General features: G+C 39.0%; 2 protein-coding genes across 4 annotated transcripts; both read right to left on the reverse strand.

Annotated features, from left to right (window-relative positions):
• Positions 1-2,289: 2,289 nt before the first annotated feature.
• On the reverse strand, positions 2,290-11,600 carry gpr174 (G protein-coupled receptor 174). Its single transcript, XM_057328084.1, has 2 exons — positions 11,359-11,600; positions 2,290-3,994 (listed from the first exon to the last, which is right to left on the reverse strand). The coding sequence occupies exon 2, from the start codon at positions 3,758-3,760 to the stop codon at positions 2,759-2,761; it is 1,002 nt and encodes a 333-aa protein (XP_057184067.1). The 5' UTR covers positions 3,761-3,994; positions 11,359-11,600; the 3' UTR covers positions 2,290-2,758.
• Positions 11,601-12,971: 1,371 nt separating this feature from the next.
• On the reverse strand, positions 12,972-19,758 carry p2ry10 (P2Y receptor family member 10). Of its 3 annotated transcripts, XM_057328082.1 has the most exons (4): positions 19,128-19,606; positions 15,955-18,964; positions 14,609-14,819; positions 12,972-14,325 (listed from the first exon to the last, which is right to left on the reverse strand). In XM_057328082.1, the coding sequence occupies exons 3-4, from the start codon at positions 14,785-14,787 to the stop codon at positions 13,497-13,499; spliced, it is 1,008 nt and encodes a 335-aa protein (XP_057184065.1). In that variant the 5' UTR covers positions 14,788-14,819; positions 15,955-18,964; positions 19,128-19,606; the 3' UTR covers positions 12,972-13,496. The 3 variants fall into 3 exon arrangements, with proteins under 3 accessions (XP_057184065.1, XP_057184066.1, XP_057184064.1); XM_057328083.1 differs by lacking the exons at positions 15,955-18,964; positions 19,128-19,606 and adding an exon at positions 19,639-19,758; XM_057328081.1 differs by having other exon boundaries at positions 15,955-19,606.
• Positions 19,759-20,840: the final 1,082 nt, after the last annotated feature.

Here is a 20,840-nt window from a genome sequence, read left to right on the forward strand (position 1 = left end):
TGGAGTCGCGGGTGCGGGTTTTGGGAGTACTTTCATATTGTACTGCGGCCGCAAAAATGTTTATTTATATTCTAAGGATAAATGTTAATTGATGAGAATCTTAATGTGTATTCATACTCAGATGAATACCTGGCAACTCCAGGACCGGGACCCGTTCTCAAAAGTGTGGGGAATGAGCGTCTGACAGGCAGGCTACAGTACAGGGAGGGACGCGGGAGCTCAGCTCAACCAAAGAGGAAAATATAGCGGCGGTATTAGACAATGCATCCGAATTATGTTTTTACCAATGTTTCGTACTAAGGTGCATGTCACCTTGCACAATGAAAGAAATCACGCGTGAGTATACAACAGTTGATTCTTCCGGCTGCCAAATATCACGTTTGAGCAGCGCTAGGCAGTCTAGAACAACTAAAACATCGACATGCTTGTACACATTATACATATGCAATATATTTAACCATGCTTATTTCTTAAGTTTGTGCATGTCTTACGAAGAGAAAACACGTTTCTCGTCCATTTCCGTGCGTGGCCTCGAGCACACATGGGATCTTTTTTAAAGGGACACTCCACCCAAAAATCAAAATTCTGTTATGGATTACTCACCCTCTAGTTGTTCCAAACCTGTATAAATTTCTTTGTTCGGTTGAACACAAAGATGTTTGGTAGAATGTTAGCAACTGAAAATTCTTTGGCATCATTGACTACCATAGCAGAAAAAATTATAACGGTAGTCAAAGGTGACCCAAAATAGTTTGCTTTCCTAAATCCCCAAAACATCTTTTGAGTTCAACAGAACAAAAAATATATACAATACCTAGGAAACCATTCAGATAAGTAAATATAGCAATAGAAACTTCTTTTGGCAGTTGTTAACTTTGATTTGACACTGGAAAATAATTGGGCTAGTTTTCTTTCCTTTTGGGCGGGTTTTGAGGGGTCATTGGGCTGCTTACAGGAAGCTAGTTAGCAAGATCCCTGTGACCAGCAGCAATGACAAGGTAAGCTAACGTTTACATTATGACTAGCTAGAATTCTATATAATCTAGTTCAGTGATGGGATGGGACTATTTTGTATTTAAATACCTTTGAAAAAAAAAAGTATTTTGTATTTTAATGTATTTAATCTTTGTATTTTTGTATTTTCAAACTCCTTATTAGACTGCATGGATGGGCAGTGTTTCAAATATATCCATTTGAAATACGAAAATACTATTATTTTGTAATTGTATTTTGTATTTAAATGCATTTAATCTTAGTATTTTTTGTATTTATTTTTGTATAACCTAGTTAATTCAAGAAATCAGCAGTCTAATTAACAGGTTGATTGGCAAAAAGGTATTTTGTATTTTGAAAATACAAAAATACAAAGACATTTAGTCATTTTAGAATGTTAAGTTCTACTTCTGTAGTTATTTTGGTTAAAGTAACTCAAAAGTAATACAGGAGTCATGTAACATTACAATTCTGAGACAGAAATATTGCAAGGTAAGGGATTACTTTTAAATATGTATTATATAATGTATTACAGTTTGGAAGTAACTTGCACAACCCTGTTTAATAATGTTAAATACGAATTTGACAACAACAAAAAAAATTCAGTCATTTCATTACCCTTGATAGTTCTGCAGTCTATTTAAAAAATAAGTGACTGTGGTAAACGACATTTCTTCTTTTTCTGGTCAGTACTTCTACCTTGGGTTGTTTTGGATACAGTGATACTGGTCACTTTTAAAATAAGGTGTAAACGGGTCGTCAAAATATATAGTCTGATATAGTCACAAAAACGGTATTGGGCATCACAAACTGCAGTGTAAACGTGGCCTAAGCAACTTGTAATTGCCCAGCTGCACTCATTGGAGCATTTTACTGGTATTTTAACAAGGTATTATGTAGACTGGGAACATTCACATTTCTTTTGGACTTCACATAGGCCTGTCACGATTATTAATTAATCGTCTCATCGCGATTGTTTGTCCTCATCGCGATGGTTTCAAATAATTTCAATTATTGCACATCTCTATAGAAGACTCAAGGGGAAGCCGCTGTGCCTGCATATTGCATATTTTACTGTATATATTGTAACTAAAGCATGATAATACTGGTAAAATGTGCCAACAATCACTTAAAAAAAATCTTTAAAGCATATACCATAAAAAACTCGTTGTACAATTTAATATTATTTAAGATAATCTCAATGTGAAAACCAGCCTACCAAAATTATATTAACATAAAAGTAACATTTTTTGTAGTCTTGCAAGTGAGAAAAAAAACAGACTAGAAGCTTTTCTATGACTGATAGCATTTTATTAGTGGTTTCGATTCACTCCTGATCAAACTCCTTTTACACATATTTGGCAGCTGTATTATTGTCATGTTAAAGCCTAGACCTTAAATATACTATTACCCCATTTTTTAAGAGAAAATAAAACACAGTCTTATATTCAGAACAATATGGTTGTTTCAAAGCCGAATCAAAAATGTGTGAGAATTAAATGTCAAAGCCCTAAAACAGACAATTAATTGTTATAATTGTCAAAGCCCTTAAACAGACAATGAATCGTCACAATTACAATTATTTATTAGACAATTAATCGTCAGCAAAATTTAATAATCGTGACAGCCCTAACTTCACATTCTCAGTTTATTTTATTTGCATACCACTCTACATGAGTTCAGTGCTATTATAAATGAGAAAGTTTGCTGTCCATGAGCCAAAAACAATATCCCAATACTTTTTTCTGGCATCCCCATTTCCTTTTTACTTTTCTGGATTGGACTCTAAGGCCTCATTTGTTGTGCAAGACATCCTGTGGTGGAGAAGAATACTGTCTTGCAGTTCTGACCGAGACAGACGACGCTTGAACTCGTCAGTGGTGAAATAGTACATCACTGGGTCCAGGCAACAGTTCAAGCTGGCCAGACACAATGTGATAGGATGAGCATGGTGCACTGCACTCCTAAATGCACAAGTAACATTAAAATTTGATTTGGCCAAGAAGTCCAAAGGGAAAGTTATGTGATATGGCACGAAACAGATCAGAAATACACTGGCACAGCTCAGCACCATCTTGAGAGCCTTGCGCTTCTCCCCGGCATCGTAAGGTATGCAGATTTTCTCACGTAAACTCATTGCAGTGAGCCACGTGCATGTGACCACGACAGCTAGTGGGAAGAGAAATCCTGTGATTTCTGCAACTGTAACGAGGGTCACTCCTACCACCTTGCTTAGTTGCATCATGGGAAGCTCAGAGAAACAGTGTTGTGGCGTGGAAGGGTTTTTTCTTAGGAGAGGAAATGGTAAGCATCCTAAACACACTATGAACCAGCCGGCGACACACCAGCTGCGGTCCTGGCATCTCTTCGTGACGTCACAGCGTAGCGGCTGGATAATAAGTCGACAACGTCTCATACTGATACAGGCCAGGAAGTAGATGCTGGCATACATATTGACATATTTCAAATAGAAACAGACCATGCAAGCGATCTGACCAAAAGGCCATGACTTGTTTAGATAGTAGTAAATGCGCAGAGGAAGTGATAAAACCTGAAGCAAATCAGCAATGGCAAGGTTGATCATGAATATTACCGCCTTTTTTGTGTCCTTTACATATGCATAAAAAATCCAGAGCGCTAGAACATTACCTATCAGCCCAGGAACAAGAATCACTGTGTAGAAGATTGCATAGATTTGATGCTGATATTGTTGGATTGATATATTGTTGTGCTCGACAGTCTTGTTGCAGATGTGGCTGGCATTCATTTTGTCTATATTCTGACTAAAATCCAAGAACTTCCTTAAATTTACAAACTATAATTTTCAGTTGATCTACCTAATTTTACCTTGGCATAGTGCTATAGATCTGAGACGTTTGCTTGGAAACTGTTCAGAATCCAAGAATCAAAACCAGCATTTGCAATCCACTGTAATGGCAGTAACGTACATGCGTTTAAGTTCTCTGTTAGCAAGAGGGTTGTAGATCTAGCGTGTCCAGCTCTGAAAGATAGAATATAAAGTTTGTGGTTAGATACAGTCAATTAAAAGCTTTTTTCTCTTTCTATAAACTGTCACTTACATTTTTGCATAATTTGACTACTCCTGTATAGGTGTAAGGTAACAGGAGTGAATTATTAGTGTTGTATTACATCTTGTATTCATATTTGACAGATGGGTGATCCCTACAATTCTGAGCAAACTTTTAGACTTTGAAACTCTTGGAAAATTACAGATATATTTTTTCAATTTTATTTTGGTTCATCATTAAGGGGTTTATGTTAGAAATTTAAAAATTCATACAGGTCAAGATTCAGCACTTAAATTGGATAATTTATAGAAATAACAAACTACTGAAATAAATGTTTTTGTTATTACACAGTGAGTAGAGTACCGAAAAAGGTATCGGTGTTCTGACATCTTGTGCTACGATTAGAATGTGCTACCCTCCCACTGACTTTAGGGTTGGGGAGAGGTTAGTCTTATGTTTTGTATGGGAGGTAGCACAAACTGAGCAGGTAGCACAGATTGTCAGAACACCGACACAGAATTTCAGGTACCAGTTAACGGTACCCAACCATACCTGTCTGTAATTCATGCTTAAACCAACATACAATATGTCCCTACAATGTGTCTTATTCTACTTTTATTTTGAACTTTTTAAAATGTTGTAGCCACTTTAAATAATTGCCCTTTTTAAAAAATGGCTAGATTTAACTGTTTACTGTTCTAAATTAATTTCAAAGACAGTAATTTCCATTGTTTATTTATTTACGCCATAATTGGCTAAAAAGCAAAAATTTGAAGTAAATTGTAAAAAAGACTTGAATCTCAGTCACTGGTTACCCGTGCTGATAAAACAGGGTTACTCTTCTTAAGAGATATGCCTTTTCCCCATGCATTGTGGACAATTGACTGCCCATACGGCAGGGCCCCCTCATTCTCTACCTAAAATGCGAAGGTACTTTCAGGGTCGGTTTCTCAGACAAGGATTAGTTTAAGACAGGACTAGGCCAATAACGCAACATCTGTTTTTTTATCATCATTGTCAACAGTTACATTATATAATCACACTCTTATTCATATAAAGGCCTTTACACTATTTAGTCGCGATTTGAAATGGTTGTATTGACACGTCAGGTATAGATTGACAGCTTCTGGCTGTGGAATATGGCTCAGCGCAATGCGACAGCGGTCCCGTCTAGTGTACACATGGGTTAAAGGCTGCTTCAGAATCTGTCAGACAGCGCACCAGAATAAACTTCTCTTTCGTGCTTGAATGAACAAAAACACACAAGATTATGCCAGAAAGCTCATTTTGTCTAGTATTTTCACAAGCAGTCTTCTACGAGTTAAATAAAGTCTTCAATGAATGCAAAGAGTAGTGAAAATAGGAAGCGCATTCGACCTGCTCAGAGCGGCAGCTCTTAAAGGGGCCACGTTCGTAAACGTGCTGCTGTGACTCCTGTCAGTAATGTTAATCAAAGAAGAAAAGAAAAGAAGAAATAAATATGATTTTGTCGCTTTAATGAGGATTCTTCTGTATTTCATGTATTTAGCAGTAAAGACTGTAAAGTGTTTGAGAACTTTATTTATTTTCTGTATATTTCCTACCTGTTAGACAATTATTTGAATGTAAAGGATATTTAAAAATATAAAAGCTGTGTGTGATTAGTTAGTTACTTTTTTTAACCACTTGCCTTCTGTGTGTGAGTGTCGAGTGCGTGGCACTGTTGTGACAGCTTGTCCGGGTGTTTGTGTGCCCCGCCCCTCTCGTCTCCTAGTTCATTTTCCCCCATTAACTCTCATTTCGCTCACCTCATCTATTTTCGCCCTATTTATTCCTGTTTTTCCTTGCCCAGTGTGCGTTTGTCATTGATGATCACCCTGCAACCAGCATTTACTGCCCTCTTGTCTAGTAGTGTGTATTTTCTCTCGTCTTGTTGTTTGGATTATTTCTCTTGATTTGTCGTGTGGATTATTCTCTAGCCTTTTTATGGAGTCTCATGTTTTTGATGAGTGGACGAACTCTCTTCAACCCTGTCGGATTATTCCCCAACTCCTTGGATTATTTAACCCTTCCATCGGTTTGGCGTTTTTCTTTTCCTTGTTTTTTGGGGGGATTTATTAACCCCTTTGTTTTTTGTCTGCCCAGACTCCGGGTCTTTTTGGTTGTTTTTACCCCCTGCTGAATCCTTAGTTCTCTGTCCCCGTCATCAGCGCCAAGCATCTGTCACCCACCGCCTCCCCTCGGCCCCAAGCTCGGAAGCTTCAGCCCACCCCGCTAATGCCCGCTCAGAACTATCATTCTTGTCACAGTGTTCTCTAGTATTCAACCTACAACCATGCTGATACGCCGCTTTGTCCTCACCCTTTTCTCTTGTCGGTCCCTGGATATGGGGAATGGCCTTCTGGGATTCCCAGGCACCCTGCTGTGCGCCCTTCTCAGTTTTCCGTCTAGAAATGGATCGGCTGTTTGCAGTGGCGTAACTTTGTTTTGAAAAGTGGTGGGGACAAAGACGACACAAACAATACTTTAATAAATTGTTTCTGTAAGAACTCGTTGGGAATATTCATGGTCGTCACAAGCGCGAAACATGTAGGTGACGCCTCTAGAAAACAGTATAAAACCTGCGCCGCTTTATCGATGGCTTCAGTGGTGTAATGTTAGTGTGAAAGACGCATGACACGTAATATTGACACTGCCGTGAAGCAGGTTCGAATCCGCTGATCTCACTATTCTAAATTTTCACATCACATATCAGATCTGCTTCCATTTGTTTTTAAACTATATCATGTTTTCATCAATATATAATTTAAAGTATGTTGTGCTTTATTATATGTAAGGATGGCTGTTGCCGTACGTAATTAAACGTATTAATTCGTGATGAAACAAAAACTACTGAAACGAATGTGTGTTTTCCCCATGTTAAAAATTTGGTGTTTGACAACCCCCTGCTAATAAGGACAAACATTCAAGTATACAGGGGAAACAGATGGAAAATAATATCTTTAAAAAATCTTATTTTCACTAATTACTATGGGCATTGCCTGATAGGCTACAAATATACAACAAACTTTCTAAATTTTGTTTTGAACTCATGAAACTACAAAGTTGTGACTTTTTCCATTTATTGGAGTTTTCTATCAAGTATCAAAATGTAATTAATCTTGCAATAGGCGATAGCAACCGCATGTCGAGAACAATAAGGACGAATATATAGCACCAAAGTGCAATTAAGCGCGAAATGTTTGGTACATGTATGACTTGAACAGCCATTTTCAAATATTTTCATCATTTTATTAAAAATAAATACCTTTAAAATCTGATATGTGATAGGGAAAAAGTTCAGCAAACAGCAGTCGCGAATCCACGACGACATGAAGGAGGTAACACTTGCTTTACGCTCTACGCCACCGGAGCAGTTAAGCTTTGTGCGCCTTTTTTACATTTTGTCTATTCCAATCTGAAACTGATGGGCGGAGTTAGTATAAATAGCCTCTGCTTACAAAGCGGGCTACTTGCACGGTGAATAGACGCTCCGTATTTTTTATTTCTTACAATAAGTGGTGGGGACAAAATTGACTTTGGCAAAAAGTGGTGGGGACATGACCCACCCATCCACCCGCAAATTACGCCTATGGCTGTTTGACCGGTCGGCCCGAGGGGATAAAGCGGCCGCCCAGCTCTCTCGCTTGACACAGGTCGGGCCTCCATAACTGACTACTCCGTTCACTTCAAAACCCTCGCCGCCGCATGCGATTGGAATGCTGGCGCACTGCGGGGCGGATTCCTGCAGAGGTTGAATGACTCCATCCTCTTTAATAGCGTTCTGGGTGACATGGTTATCCAATTTGTCTTTGTGTATCTGGACAATATTTTAATCTTCTCCCCCTCTCTCCAGGTACACGCCCAGCACGTTAGACGAGTCCTCCCGCATTTACTGTAGAATCAGCTCTTTGTTAGAGCGGAGAAATATGAATTCCACGCTGAGTCTGTTACGTTCCTTGGCCATATAATTTCCATAAGAGGTATTCAAGCAGAAACCCGATAAGGTTAATGCCATTGCCAAATGGCCTAGTCCTGACTCCCGTAAGGCCTTGCAGCGCTTCCTCGGTTTTGCCAATTTTTAATGGTGGTTCATCAGGAACTTTGGTCAGGTAGCTGCACCTCTCACAGCGTTAACCTCCACTAAGGTTTCCTTCAGGTGGGATCAGAACCCTCAGGATGCCTTTGATAAATTAAATCTCCTAGAAAATAGATCCAGTTCATTGTTGAGGTTGACGCATCGGATGTCAGAGTTGGCGCGGTCTTATCACAGCGATCTGCTCTCGATGGGAAAGTGCACCCCTTCGCTTTCTTCTCCCATCGACTCAGCCCTGCTGAACGTAACTACGACATCGGCAACAGGGAGCTGTTGGTGGTGAAGTTGGCTTTGGGTGAGTGGCGACACTGGTCGGAGGGATCAGCGCGACCCTTCTTGGTCTGGATGGACCACAAGAACCTCGGCCAAGAGGTTGAGGTCCCGTCAGACAAGCTGGGCACTCTTTTTCGGCCGCTTTAACTTCACCCTCTCGTTCAAGTAACACCAAGCTTGATGCTCTCTCTCGTCTGTTCGAGGCACCAGAGGAGGGGATGGTGGTCAGGGCAATCTCCTGGAGCATCTAACGATTGGTAGAGAAGGCCGGCCGAGGGGTGCAAGTGCCAACAGAGTATTGTGCCGGCAGATTGAGGTCCTGTGTGAGGGCACTCGTCCAGACTGGCTTGCCATCCAGGCATTCAGAGAACGATGGCTGCCGTCCGTCAAGCGTTTTTTGTGGCCGTCATTGGTCTCAGATGTCAGAAAAGTTTCTGTTGGCCTGCCCGACCTGCACTCAAACTAAACCCAGTAATCATCCCGCCGCTGGTCTCCTTCATCCTCTTCCCCTCCCCTCCCGCTGTCTGACACGATCTAACCCGAGTTCCTGGTGCCAAAATCTCTCGTGGGTAGAATATGCCCACATATTCCCATCTGGATATGTTTAATCGCGATTACATTTTTTTATCTCTTGACAGCCCTAATTTTAAGATATATCAGTGCAAGTTGTTTTCGATCAAAACACCTCTAACATTTAAGTTAGTCTGGGACTAGACTTAAGCCCTGTCTGGGAAACCACCCTTTAATGTTTTAATATCTTTATTTTTATTAATAATAAAGGTTACTCTGAAGCATTACACAATGTAAACACTAACAGTGTAGGCTTGTTTTACATGTGGAACATACTTCAAATCCAAGTTCCAACATGAACATTGGAGGACCGCAAGTTTGTTTGTGCTTGGATTCGCACTTTGAGCGCACTAAATGTGGTGTTTAACATGGAATGGCACGGAATCTGGCAGATGTTAAATTCCTTAATCACTAAATAGCTATATACAGCTAATAACATTCAACTTGTGCTACAAATAACATCCGTAATTTTTTATATGCGGTTTAAATATGTAATCTGCAAACACATGAACTGCATCTCCAGAGCTGCTCTGAGAGTTTACTTCACAAGCATTTCACTGTCTGAGCTATCGACACACTGAAACTCAAAGGTGTTTGTGGCGACTCCTCAAAATTAAAGTCTGATTAAGTTGAACAAACTGCTGTAGTTACAGTAATTGTGGTAAACTGTAGTAAATTTATTAGTGAAAATAAAAAAAATACTACAAAGAAATGTTGAAAAAATGAAAGAAAAATCATACCAAACCATGAATTTGGTGAATCGTTACTAGTATTAAAGTCACCATGAAACGGAAGTTGTGATTTAATCCTTATCGTGATGTATATCTGAGTGAAATGGCATCTGAAATTGAAAAAATGTAGGGCGGGCTATATTCTGTTCTTCCCTTTTTGATTGGTTTGTTGTAAATTGGGCCTGGAGGGGAGGGCTAAAATGCCTGGCCATTGGACAGTCAGTATAGTCCTACATCTTTTTTGTTGCTTATGTCATGTGGTGAAGATTTGTTGTTGAGGGTGGGAGAGGAGCTTCATGTTTTTGATTTAAGATTACAACTGCAAATGAATAAAAAAATGATGGTGTGCACGGATAAATCATTTATAATAACGCTGTGTAAAACACTTATAATTATTTAAAGTCACCATGAAATCAAACAGGAAAATTCTAAGTATAATGTATATAAGTATAATATTTTAATAACATAAATATGCTTGTACAGTTTGTAAAACAACTCTCCATTAAAGGGTCACCACAGGTCAAAAGGGCAGAAGTTAAATTACTGTTAAAAATAAGGATCCGTGTCCTAAACTGTTCATAGTAAAGCCACAGATAGAATAACCCAAGAGGATTTTTCAAGCCAAGAACCAGATTTGATACCCCTTTACCCAGAACCTCAGTAGAACACACAGCTCATGTACTTTCAGTGAACTATTTTTGAACCATTTGGTCAGTTTAACAGAAATTTAAGGAGTCATATGACACGGCTAAAACAAATATTATCGATTGTTTTAGATGCAATGCAATGCGTATACACGATTTAAGGTTAAAAAATGCTGTATTTTCCACATACCGTGCATGTTTGTATCCGCCTCTCTGAAACGCGCAGATTTTTAACAAAGCTCATCGCTCTGAAAAGCAAGGTGTGCTATGATTGGCCAGTTAACCAGTGCGTAGTGATCGGTCGAATACTGCAAGCGTGTGATGGAAATGTAACGCTTCTTACCATATTTGGAACATCAGGTTCCAAAGCAATTGTAATGACAGGTACACCCACCTTACTTGGGTATACATTTGGGTGGTCTTAGTCAACTCTTACCACGAACTGACGTAGCTTTGTGGGGGTGTGGTTACACGAGGCGTTTCAGGCAGGTCTGGGTGAGCATTCGCTTTTAGATTGAATGCATATTTTGTTCTGACACTTCAATTTTTGCAATTTTACGTGTCTAATACATGCATGGGCAACTTATAACACACCAAAGACACAGAAAAACACGTGTTTGCATCATATGACCCCTTTTAATTTAATACTTGATAATCATTTGTTGTTAAACTTTTATGCTTAAAGAATTAGACGTGTAATTATTAATTCACCCATTATTATTCAGCTTCCTGACAAGCAGTTTGATTGTGACAAGCAACAGAAAAGAAAATTTACATGATTTATGTTTATATGCTATAGTGGGGAATAAGACAACTAAATTAGTTTATTGCTGCCTGCAGATCCAAATGGGTGCAGCCCCTGCAGTCAGCACATTATCGTCACATATCACACTGCTCAACATTTAATCACGTTCACTTAAGGTTAGGAAAAACAGTACAAGCATAAGGTTTTAATCATAAGGTCCAAATGGTCTAAACGGCATTCAATAACAAGAGTCTCTTACCTTGTGTCTCTATGTAAATGGTTGGCAGGAACACACAAACTCACTGACATGATCTTATAAGTCATATGCTAAATTATTTTGGCAAATAGACTCCCCATATCTCTCCATTTAGATAACGCCAACATCTCCCTTATGCGACACACTGTCTATAAACTGTTTTACAACTTTTTTGTGTCTTTTAATTTTAAGCTGTTTTATCCAACATTTTGTTTCCGTGTTAGCTCACACTCGCTGGTTTATCATGACTGTAGTTTCCTGTGGGGGAGAGAACAGCATTTCGCCGCTTTTTTAAATTCCTACTTCTGCTATTTCACACAGTGCTACTCATGTGCTCCAGAGAAAGGTTGCATGTGCTTTGCTGAGCTTTCAAAGCCTCTATAAACGAGAAACTTTCTTGAAAAGCAATACACATTAAATGTTTCATTTTAAAAAGAAAGATACTCATCTGTATAAAATAATACAGGTTAGATATTTTTTATAGTCTGATTTCTGCATAATTATCAGTGCAAGATTGTTTGTAAATCACCATCATGTGTATTTTATCTTTCAATGCAGTTTTTCACTTGATGCTCAAGTATACTAGTGATTGAGCTCGCATAAGTTATAACACTGCAGTTTTTTTAAGAAATTAAATTTACAGGAGTGTGACATTAACAATGTACATTGGTGTGTACATGGTATTAAAATGGCAACTACATGATTTGAAGGCTGAGTAACTGGTCTAATCCAAAAATTATAGCCTGAACTTACTCTTGTTGCATATGCCAGTAAAGTACAGTTAATGAAGTAAATGTGGCATGACTTCCTGCATACAGTTCCTCTCATTGATGTTATGAATAATAATGTACTTTGGTAACTAATAACGTACTTTGGTCACTGTATTTAGTAATCGCAATGGCAACATTCACACTATCAATTTTTAGGTTTGACAACCGTATTTACTTTCAGGTGCGAGTCTCAAAATGTCCTATTTACACAGCAGCTTACAGTTGCAGCTTGAATAGTGTTTGTATAAACAAGCAGCCAAACTCAAGCCTGTACTCTAGCTGCATGTAATGCCTGTAACCATAGTGATAAACGTAAATATAAAAGATTATGCCCTTGTCAAAAAAGTATTATTTGTGCAATGGACTTCACATTGTACAAAAGCAGCAGAAGTGTGCAGAGAAGAATTTACAACAGGGTTGTAAACTTAAAAATAAATTAATATAACATAAGGGAAGGTAATCACACGTTTTTTCATGCCAACTAGCAAAAAGTCTCACTCATTACATAGATCCTGCAAGATAATGGTTTCATGACCAACGAGGCGCTGCTTCCATCTGCTATCTCGTCCATTCTGCTTGTCTCTTCCTGCTCTCTGCATTTTGCTCATCATCAGCACTACATGATTGAAAACAACCTATTGCGCAGCGTGGTTTGCAGTCATTTTCATGCACTGCACCCTAACACAGCAAATGAGCGTTACAGGTGACATGACAGACAAATAGCAGTTCCATTCACACACCAGTGCGGTTCAGCTGTGAATCTGGTTATAGAATGCAGTTGTTGGTCCCGCAAATAACCGAACTGCATATGAGCGCAACCATAATAAAGACTCCAATACATTCTGGTGCTGTGTGAACGTGGCTAATATAATTTAATTTTCTTCGCTTGGAATTAACAATTGGCAACACTTTACAAAAAGATTCAATTGTAAATGCAATAAAATAACAATGAACATGAGTGAACATAATAATAATAATAATATAAACAACAGCACATTTCTAAATTAACCAACCTATCCTCCAACCCATTGGTTCCCAACCCTCGTCCTCACCCCCCCTCCCAGAATGTTTTAGATGTCTCCCTTTATATATATAATAATCTCCCTAATTAACACACTAACCATCTGATAATTTGAATTAGGTAGGGAATATAGGGAGAGATATAAAAAATTCTGGGAGGGGACCTGAGGACCAGGGTTGGGAACCACTTCTCCAAGCCATATGACTGTATAGGTTGTTTGTCTCTTCCTTGAAATTTAAAGGGCTCCCATAGGAGCATTTTTTAAGTTAGATCTTTTGCTGCCAGCAGAAAATGCTACTGCAACTACCACGTCAATGTTATGTGGGGTTAATATGCATGCTAGTCATTTCTCACTCCCTAAAGGAAGATGTTCTTTCCATGCTCATCAGACGGCCTTGGAGCACAGATATGCCCTGGCGGGATAACTGCTGCCTGAACTCAGTAGTCAGGAAGTAATAAATGAGTGGGTTCAGGCAGCAGTTAAGACTCGCCATGCAAAGAGAAATGGGATGAAACCTTTTGACAGCCAAAGTAAATTCACAGTTTGTAATAATGCACTGGGTTACCATCAGGTAGAGCAGAAAGTTGATGTGGTAGGGGGCGAAACAGAAACAGAAGACTCCTGTGCACAGCCCGACCAGGTGCAAGGCCTTCTTATTGTCGCTGGTGGACTGCTGGCATGAGTAATTATGTTTCAAAGAGTTCACTATTAAGTAGGTACAGAAGCCAATGATAATCAACGGGCCCACAAATCCCAAGAGTTCTCCAGCGATCATCATAGAAATGGCAGAGTATAAATCCAGTTTGACCATTGGCAGGTCCCTGAAGCAGGTACTGTAATTTCCTGAATTTCCCTTCCTCATTAAAATAAAAGGTGAACAGGAAATACTCACAATAACCCACAAAACAATGCTGATGCAAACGTCATAGCGGCGCCTCCATTTCTTGGTCCAGAATGGGTGCAAGATAAAGGCACAGCGCTGGATGCTGATGCACACCAGAAAGGCAATGCTGGCGTACATGTTAAGATATTTCAGATAAAAACATAACAGGCATAACTCATTGCCAAAAGGCCAATCCTGTTTGATGTAGTAGTGAATTCGAAGTGGCAGAGATAAGACTTGAGCCAGGTCAGCCACTGCCAGATTAATCATGAAGATAATGGCTTTTGTCTTCTTGCTGCAAACAGAAGCGAATATGTGCCATTACAGAAAACTATAAAGAGATCCAATGTAGTTCTTGTAATGGATTTAAAAGCAGACACACCTGACCAACTGTGAAAGCTTTACAATTTAATGAAACATTTAGAATTTAATTAAATTGTCAATTGTTGACCTGCAGTAGATTCATTCAATTGACATGTATAAGCAAAACGTACTACATCCTTTGTACTGTTCCCAGTATCAATAGCATAATATAATAAGGATTTTCCAGTAATAACAAGAACAATCAAAGGGCTGACCTTATGAATCTGCACAGCACCCAAAGAGCTAAAGTGTTGCCCAGTAGGCCTGGGATGAAGATAATAAGGTAAAAGTAGGTGTAGAGCTGGTTCATAGCATTATCCCACTCAGTGGTGTCATTGGAACAGGAGCAGTTCGAGATCTGACGTGATGCCTTTATGGACATAGTGCTGTCCATAAACGCGGTCTCATTTAAGTGAGAAATTACATCTGTAGGGTAAAACAAACAAACAAACAAAAAACTTTTTATGGATAAAGTGCTTACTAATGTTGCCTGTCTGTAATATATTTTATTCTTTCATTTCAAGGTTCATAAATTTGACCATTTGAGGGTGCATTAAGTCTCTGAATACTTTTTGAGGACTCTGTATAGATGGTTTCATCAGATGTATATGCCTGGTCCAAAGTTAATTTCCAGTCTGTGTTTGGTTATCGGTCTAGTGGCTAGTAATATAACAATTTATTAAATATAAATTATATTTAATTGCATATTAATTGTATTAAATTAAATCTACAGTTATTGATTCTTTGCAGAGGTCTACCAGAAGTTAAGTTTGGGCCACATAATGTTAGTTTATGTTGTTGCCGCTAAAACAGTCTATACATCTCTAATGTTTTGTTGAATTTACCCAAATTACCTACTTGAAACTCAGTAACCAAACCATAGATTTCTTGAAAACGTTAACTCCCTTCCTGTACAAGCCTGACAGAAGTATTTGTGGGGGTGGCGTCTATAGTTTAGTGACAAACCTCGCTGTGTGTACTGTGCGCATATTTAGAAATAAAACATTTTAACAGGTCTGCTGTGAATGGATCAAACAGCCCAGCACGTGGCTTTTAGTTTTTGTTACTGCTTCAAGTCATAAATGTTATTTCTTTACATATTCACATATATCATAGCATTTATATCTCATGAAATATGGCTCTACTGCCTAAAACAGAAAGAACATTTTAAACAATCTGAGAAACTTTGGTTTCACATTTATGATTAACTCACTACCCATTACTTTTGCTGTGAGACATTTGTAATGAAACCTCTGTAGTGAAAACACACTAAGATAGTTTTACTTTACTAATTACAAAAAGTCCTGTAAGTCCATGACTAAAATGACAGTACACGCATGAAAGTTTTTAAAGCTTGCCTGGCATTATGTTTAATATTTAACAAAATATTTGCCGCAACTACAAGGTGTATTTTCAGTCTTAACCATGAAAAGTAAGGCTTCAATAAAAATTCTGCAATCAAGTTTTTATTACAGGATTGTCTCAAGTGCATCTAAAAATAAAAGAATAACCAATACACAATTCATTTTGTTTTGTTGTTGTGCGATGTAGTTTTTCCTACCATCAGGTTGAGCTGTAGTCTGTATTCATGCTCTGCTTTTCCAGTTCAGTGGCTTGACAGTACGTACAGCAAGAGGAAGTTATCTGAATGCAGCGTGCCCTGTGATTTGTCATGTTAGACAAGCCGCCCTAATATCTCATGAAAGTGAAACTGTTTCTTTAGCATGTCTAGTGTTTGAATGCCTGTCAATTGGTTGTTACTAAAGCTCAGTATATACTCGTGCGTAGGACCTACACAGAGCCACGTACCCTACACTGTAGCCTGACGCACACCTCTCCAAAAATGTAACAATGCGTCAACTCAACGCGGACCGCAAGCACTGTGATTGGGTTGGGTACCGTTCACTTTTTAGCCGGTACTAATACGGTACCTGGAATTCGGTGCCGGTACCAAACGGTACCTTTTTTTGGTACTTTACTCTCTGTGTAATAAAAAAACATTTATTTCAGTGTTATGTGCAGTGTTGGGGTAACGCGTTACAAGTAACGTGCGTCACGTAATCAGAGTACATTTTTAATTCGCGAGTAATGTAACGCAGTTACTTTATAAATTTACATATCAATACTCGTTACTTTGAAAAGTAACTCGAGTTACTTGAAAAACAGTCTAATCATTGATTTATATGAACATTTTTTAACTGCAGAAGTGAAATTCTGAATTAAAAGTAGTGTAGACATGATGCTTGCGCAGAAACCGTCGCTAGTCAGACATAGGCAGTGTTGCCATGTCTGCAGTGCTGCAGTGTTCCGGCTTCGTTTTTGTTACGCAAATCTGACAACCCTTGACACAGCGATGGGAGGCCAGAGCTCAGATGTGGATCTATAGTGTGGCCGCTCTCGCGACCATGGACAAAATGCCTGCAAATGCCGGTCATGCTCAATAGATAACTTTCAAATTAAAATTAGCGCTAGTAACGAGTTGCAACAGCAATCAATTGTCCTGCAAATGCCGGTCATGTTTGGAAGATAACTTTCAGATCGAGAAATTAGCGCAAGTCATGGCACGCAACAGCAATCAATGGTCTCATGCCTCGTGAATGTAAACATGAGCTGTGTTCGACTGTTCGTGGCGCTGCACGCACAGACAGATCTGCAGATTTAAATGGGCATGGTCACTGTTAGAAGAAGGGTTGGGGAGTGGGCAGAGCATGGGAGAAAGAGAGGAAACAACTGTCATCTGTTAGTGTCCTCACCAAATACCAGCATATATACGACATAATATGTTAAATGTCATTTTCCCCTCAAAATAACATTATATAATATATGTTAGATTAATCATAATTTCGTATAACACTATCAAGTTGTTTTGGCTCAATGAAGTGCTCAGCAATGCAAAGAGGATCTGTCATATCGCTTATATATTACTTAAAAAAAATAAAAATAAGACCCATATTTGCCGGCCAAAAATACTCCTTTTCCCAAACAGTGTTATACGACTGGAAACTACTCTGCCGACCCAAAAGCTCACCGGCGCCATCTTGTGCAACTAGCCGTGCTGTCAAAACAATAAATATGGAGTGACACCGAAGTTAGCAGTGTCAACAGTAGGCAGAGCTCTGATGAGGTGGAGGACTACTGGTCAGGAAATATTTGAAATGTGTTTTTTAAAGGAAATAAAGGTGTGTTATAGGTTATAGGATTGTTAGATTCATTACAGCGTTAAACACTAAAGAACAGCAAAGTCTGGAAAAGCATGAGCATCAGTTGAGTGAGAAAAAGTAATGCAAAAGTACTTTCAGTTGCTTTCCACAAAAAGTACCCAAGTAAAGCATCTACTTACTTTTTTATAGAGTAACTCAATATTGTAACTAGTTACTTTTAAAAGTAACTTTCCCCAACACTGGTTATGTATGTGTGTGCGTGCCGGCTGCCTCTGAGTGCGCATTTCCTTAACGCGAGTGTATTCTTAATTTTCTAAACAAGAACAAGTGAAATAAATGTTATAAATATGATAATAGAGTCGTAGAGTCGAGTGTTTATTTTCATTTTGTACGTTTATTAGTACATCCTGCTTTATTAGCGGTTTTATTTTCGCTTTGCGTTCTCGGGTACCGAAATTCGGCACCGATTGATTTAATGTGAATCGATACTCTGTAGTACCGAGGTAATTCGGTCGGTGCCCATAAAAGTACAGAGTCCGGTACCCAACCCTAGATTTGAACCCCTCCCTCAGGTCAAAAAACTCTGCGATAGCGTCATGTTTACTTAAATGCATTTCCAAATGAATTATCCAAGTAAATTATTTGTTCTTCTGTATTCAAGATCTCAAGCTGCAACAAAAGTGACTGTTTATTTGCTGCTACCACTGCTAATGCTTCTCAAACGAGCTGCTTCTTATTCGGCTCTTGTCTTGGTTACACAAGCAACATGTGCGTGGACACTGACGCCTAGTGGTCATTGCCTGTCGACGCGGACAACGACGCAGAAGTATAAATTAAAACCGACAGGTAGTCTATGGCGTAGAGGCTACGGCTGTGCTTAAGTGAGATGGTGTCATGACTGCTGTAATCGTCAAATTACAAATGACCAAGCTACATCTGAAGCTGCAGAAAAACAGCAATTGATTCTGGTTAATTATTTGAATTTCAGTCAGTATCAAATTATATCTACCAAAAAAGGTGCATTTTGAAAGGATACTTTTAAAACACCGTCCATGCAGGATTTTGTGATCACAGAATTTAATGCATAATCAAACAAACTCTAAATGTAGAGATTGTTGCAGATTTTTCTGCATAATTTCCCCAAAGACGCGACATGTGACATCATCACATCGCACATTCCGTCAAAATCCCCGCAATTTTTAAGCGCAAAATTTGAATAAAGCCGCTGCAAAATTAAGCATTTTTTGCTCGCAGAAATCACACATTTTTTTTCGCAAAATCCTGTGGGGACTAAACACAAACTTCGGAACACAAATTAATGTAAATTTTAATTAATGTAATAATTTTAAATTATAAAAGAATGCACAGATATTTGTTTTAGCCAATCTTGCTGCATGGCCAACCACATCCCTGTTGAAAAAACCAACATATGCTGGTTAGGTGAGCTTTTAAACATGTTAGCTAGCTGGTTTGTCCTGTTTAAGCTGGTCATCTGCTGATCCTTAGCCAGCTCAGGACCAGCATAAACCAGCACATGACCAGCTTAAACCAGCTACCATTCTTCAAAACCTACCTAATCAGCATATTCTGTTTTTTCAACAGGAATATGGAGGTCCTGAGGAGGTTTGTGGCTGCCCTGGCCTGAGAGTAGAGAGAGTTTGGTGATAAGGCGAAATCCTGTGGAAGACTTTGTGTAAGACTTTCATCCTGTCCCGTAAAATGTGTCTGGCAGTAGTCCTAGCAGCCTTATCTGATGGCACATTGGGCATTTGTTTGTTAGCCCACCAAAATCCAGACACAATGTAGCAAACCTTTCTCCATAATGGCCATTAGAGAGGGGCCTGCAATAAATCAACGACCACCTCTACTGTTTTTACAGCGTTGAGCTCAAGGTTGTTCTGACTGCACCAGGATCATACCAGAAAGTCGCAATTGACTCTTCATCTGTCCTTCGTTTAAGTATTTGCACATGCGCTGCGCATGACACACTAATGGTAAAGTCAAATTATCATAGAATAGCTTTTGATGAATATGTCTGTAAACACAAAACTGCATTTCTTCGCATTGAGAAAAAGGTATCCTACCTTAAAAAATATTTTTCATGTGGGTGCTATAAGATGTTTCATAAATGAAGAATGGTCTATAAAGTTTCAGACTTGCAGCGACAGCGTGTACTTGCAACCACAGCCCAGGAAATGTGCTGCCAGCCAGGGACGTTTACCACATCAACATGACAACAGTTCATGATCAGATTGTGTTTGTAAAATCATAACACGCTGCTCAAATATTCAAGAACTACTTAAATTGTGTAAATAAAACTGCGTTTCTTCGCATTGAGAAAAAGGAATCCTATCTTAAAAAATATTTTTCATGTGGGTGCTATAAGATAAATGTTTCATAAACGAAGAATGGTCTATAAAGTTTCAGACTTTCAGCGACAGCGTGTACTTGCAACCACAGCCCAGGAAATGAGTTGCCAGGCAGGGACGTTTACCACATCAACATGACAACAGTTCATGATAAGATTGTGTTTGTAAAATCATAACACGCTGCTCAAATATTCAAGAACTACTTAAATTGTGTAAATGGTAGATGTATCACTTTGTGGCTATAAAGAACATATGTTTTGGACACTTTGATGCATTCACCTGGTAAAGGCTCAAAGCCTACTCCTTCAAACAGACAGATATTCTTCAGACATGATAATAGGCTGATGTTACGATGTTGTGTTTCAGGGTGCCTAGATTTTTAGCTGTGTGTTTATTTCTCTCTCTCTTTGTCTTTGTCTCCCACAGTCAATGCGGGTTGCCGCCACCTTGTTGATTTGTGAATCTGCACCCCGACGGTGATTGGTTGCTGCAAAGAATGTTTCCTTTCAAAAGTCAGAGAGCCGGCGGAATGGAGCCTCTTGTGACTTTGCGGGCCAGTTGTAGGGCTCTGGCAGCAACCAGACAAACACAAGCTTGTTTCCGTTATACCTCTTTTATGTTTGTTACATAAACTATCCAAACCAGAAATAGAGAAAGTTCATTCGTAGGGGTTGTAACAGTCATGAGACACTGTTACATGTTTTTCTTATTGTAATGCCTCTCCACGCCTGAAGGGGGAAACAGGGCTATGTTAGGAGGACTATCCCTATAAAAAGGGCCAAGTGAGACTGGTTAGAGAGGTGCAAGCATGGCTGTGAGTGTTTGTTAGGCTCGGCCTCATGCCATCTATAACCCCATTGTGAGGAACCTCTTAGGTTCTACAGCTCCGAGTAAGTTTGTATATATTTTGGTGATGG

This window comes from Triplophysa rosa, unplaced genomic scaffold (assembly GCF_024868665.1).
Source record: "Triplophysa rosa unplaced genomic scaffold, Trosa_1v2 scaffold363_ERROPOS117636+, whole genome shotgun sequence".
Taxonomy (NCBI): domain Eukaryota; kingdom Metazoa; phylum Chordata; class Actinopteri; order Cypriniformes; family Nemacheilidae; genus Triplophysa; species Triplophysa rosa.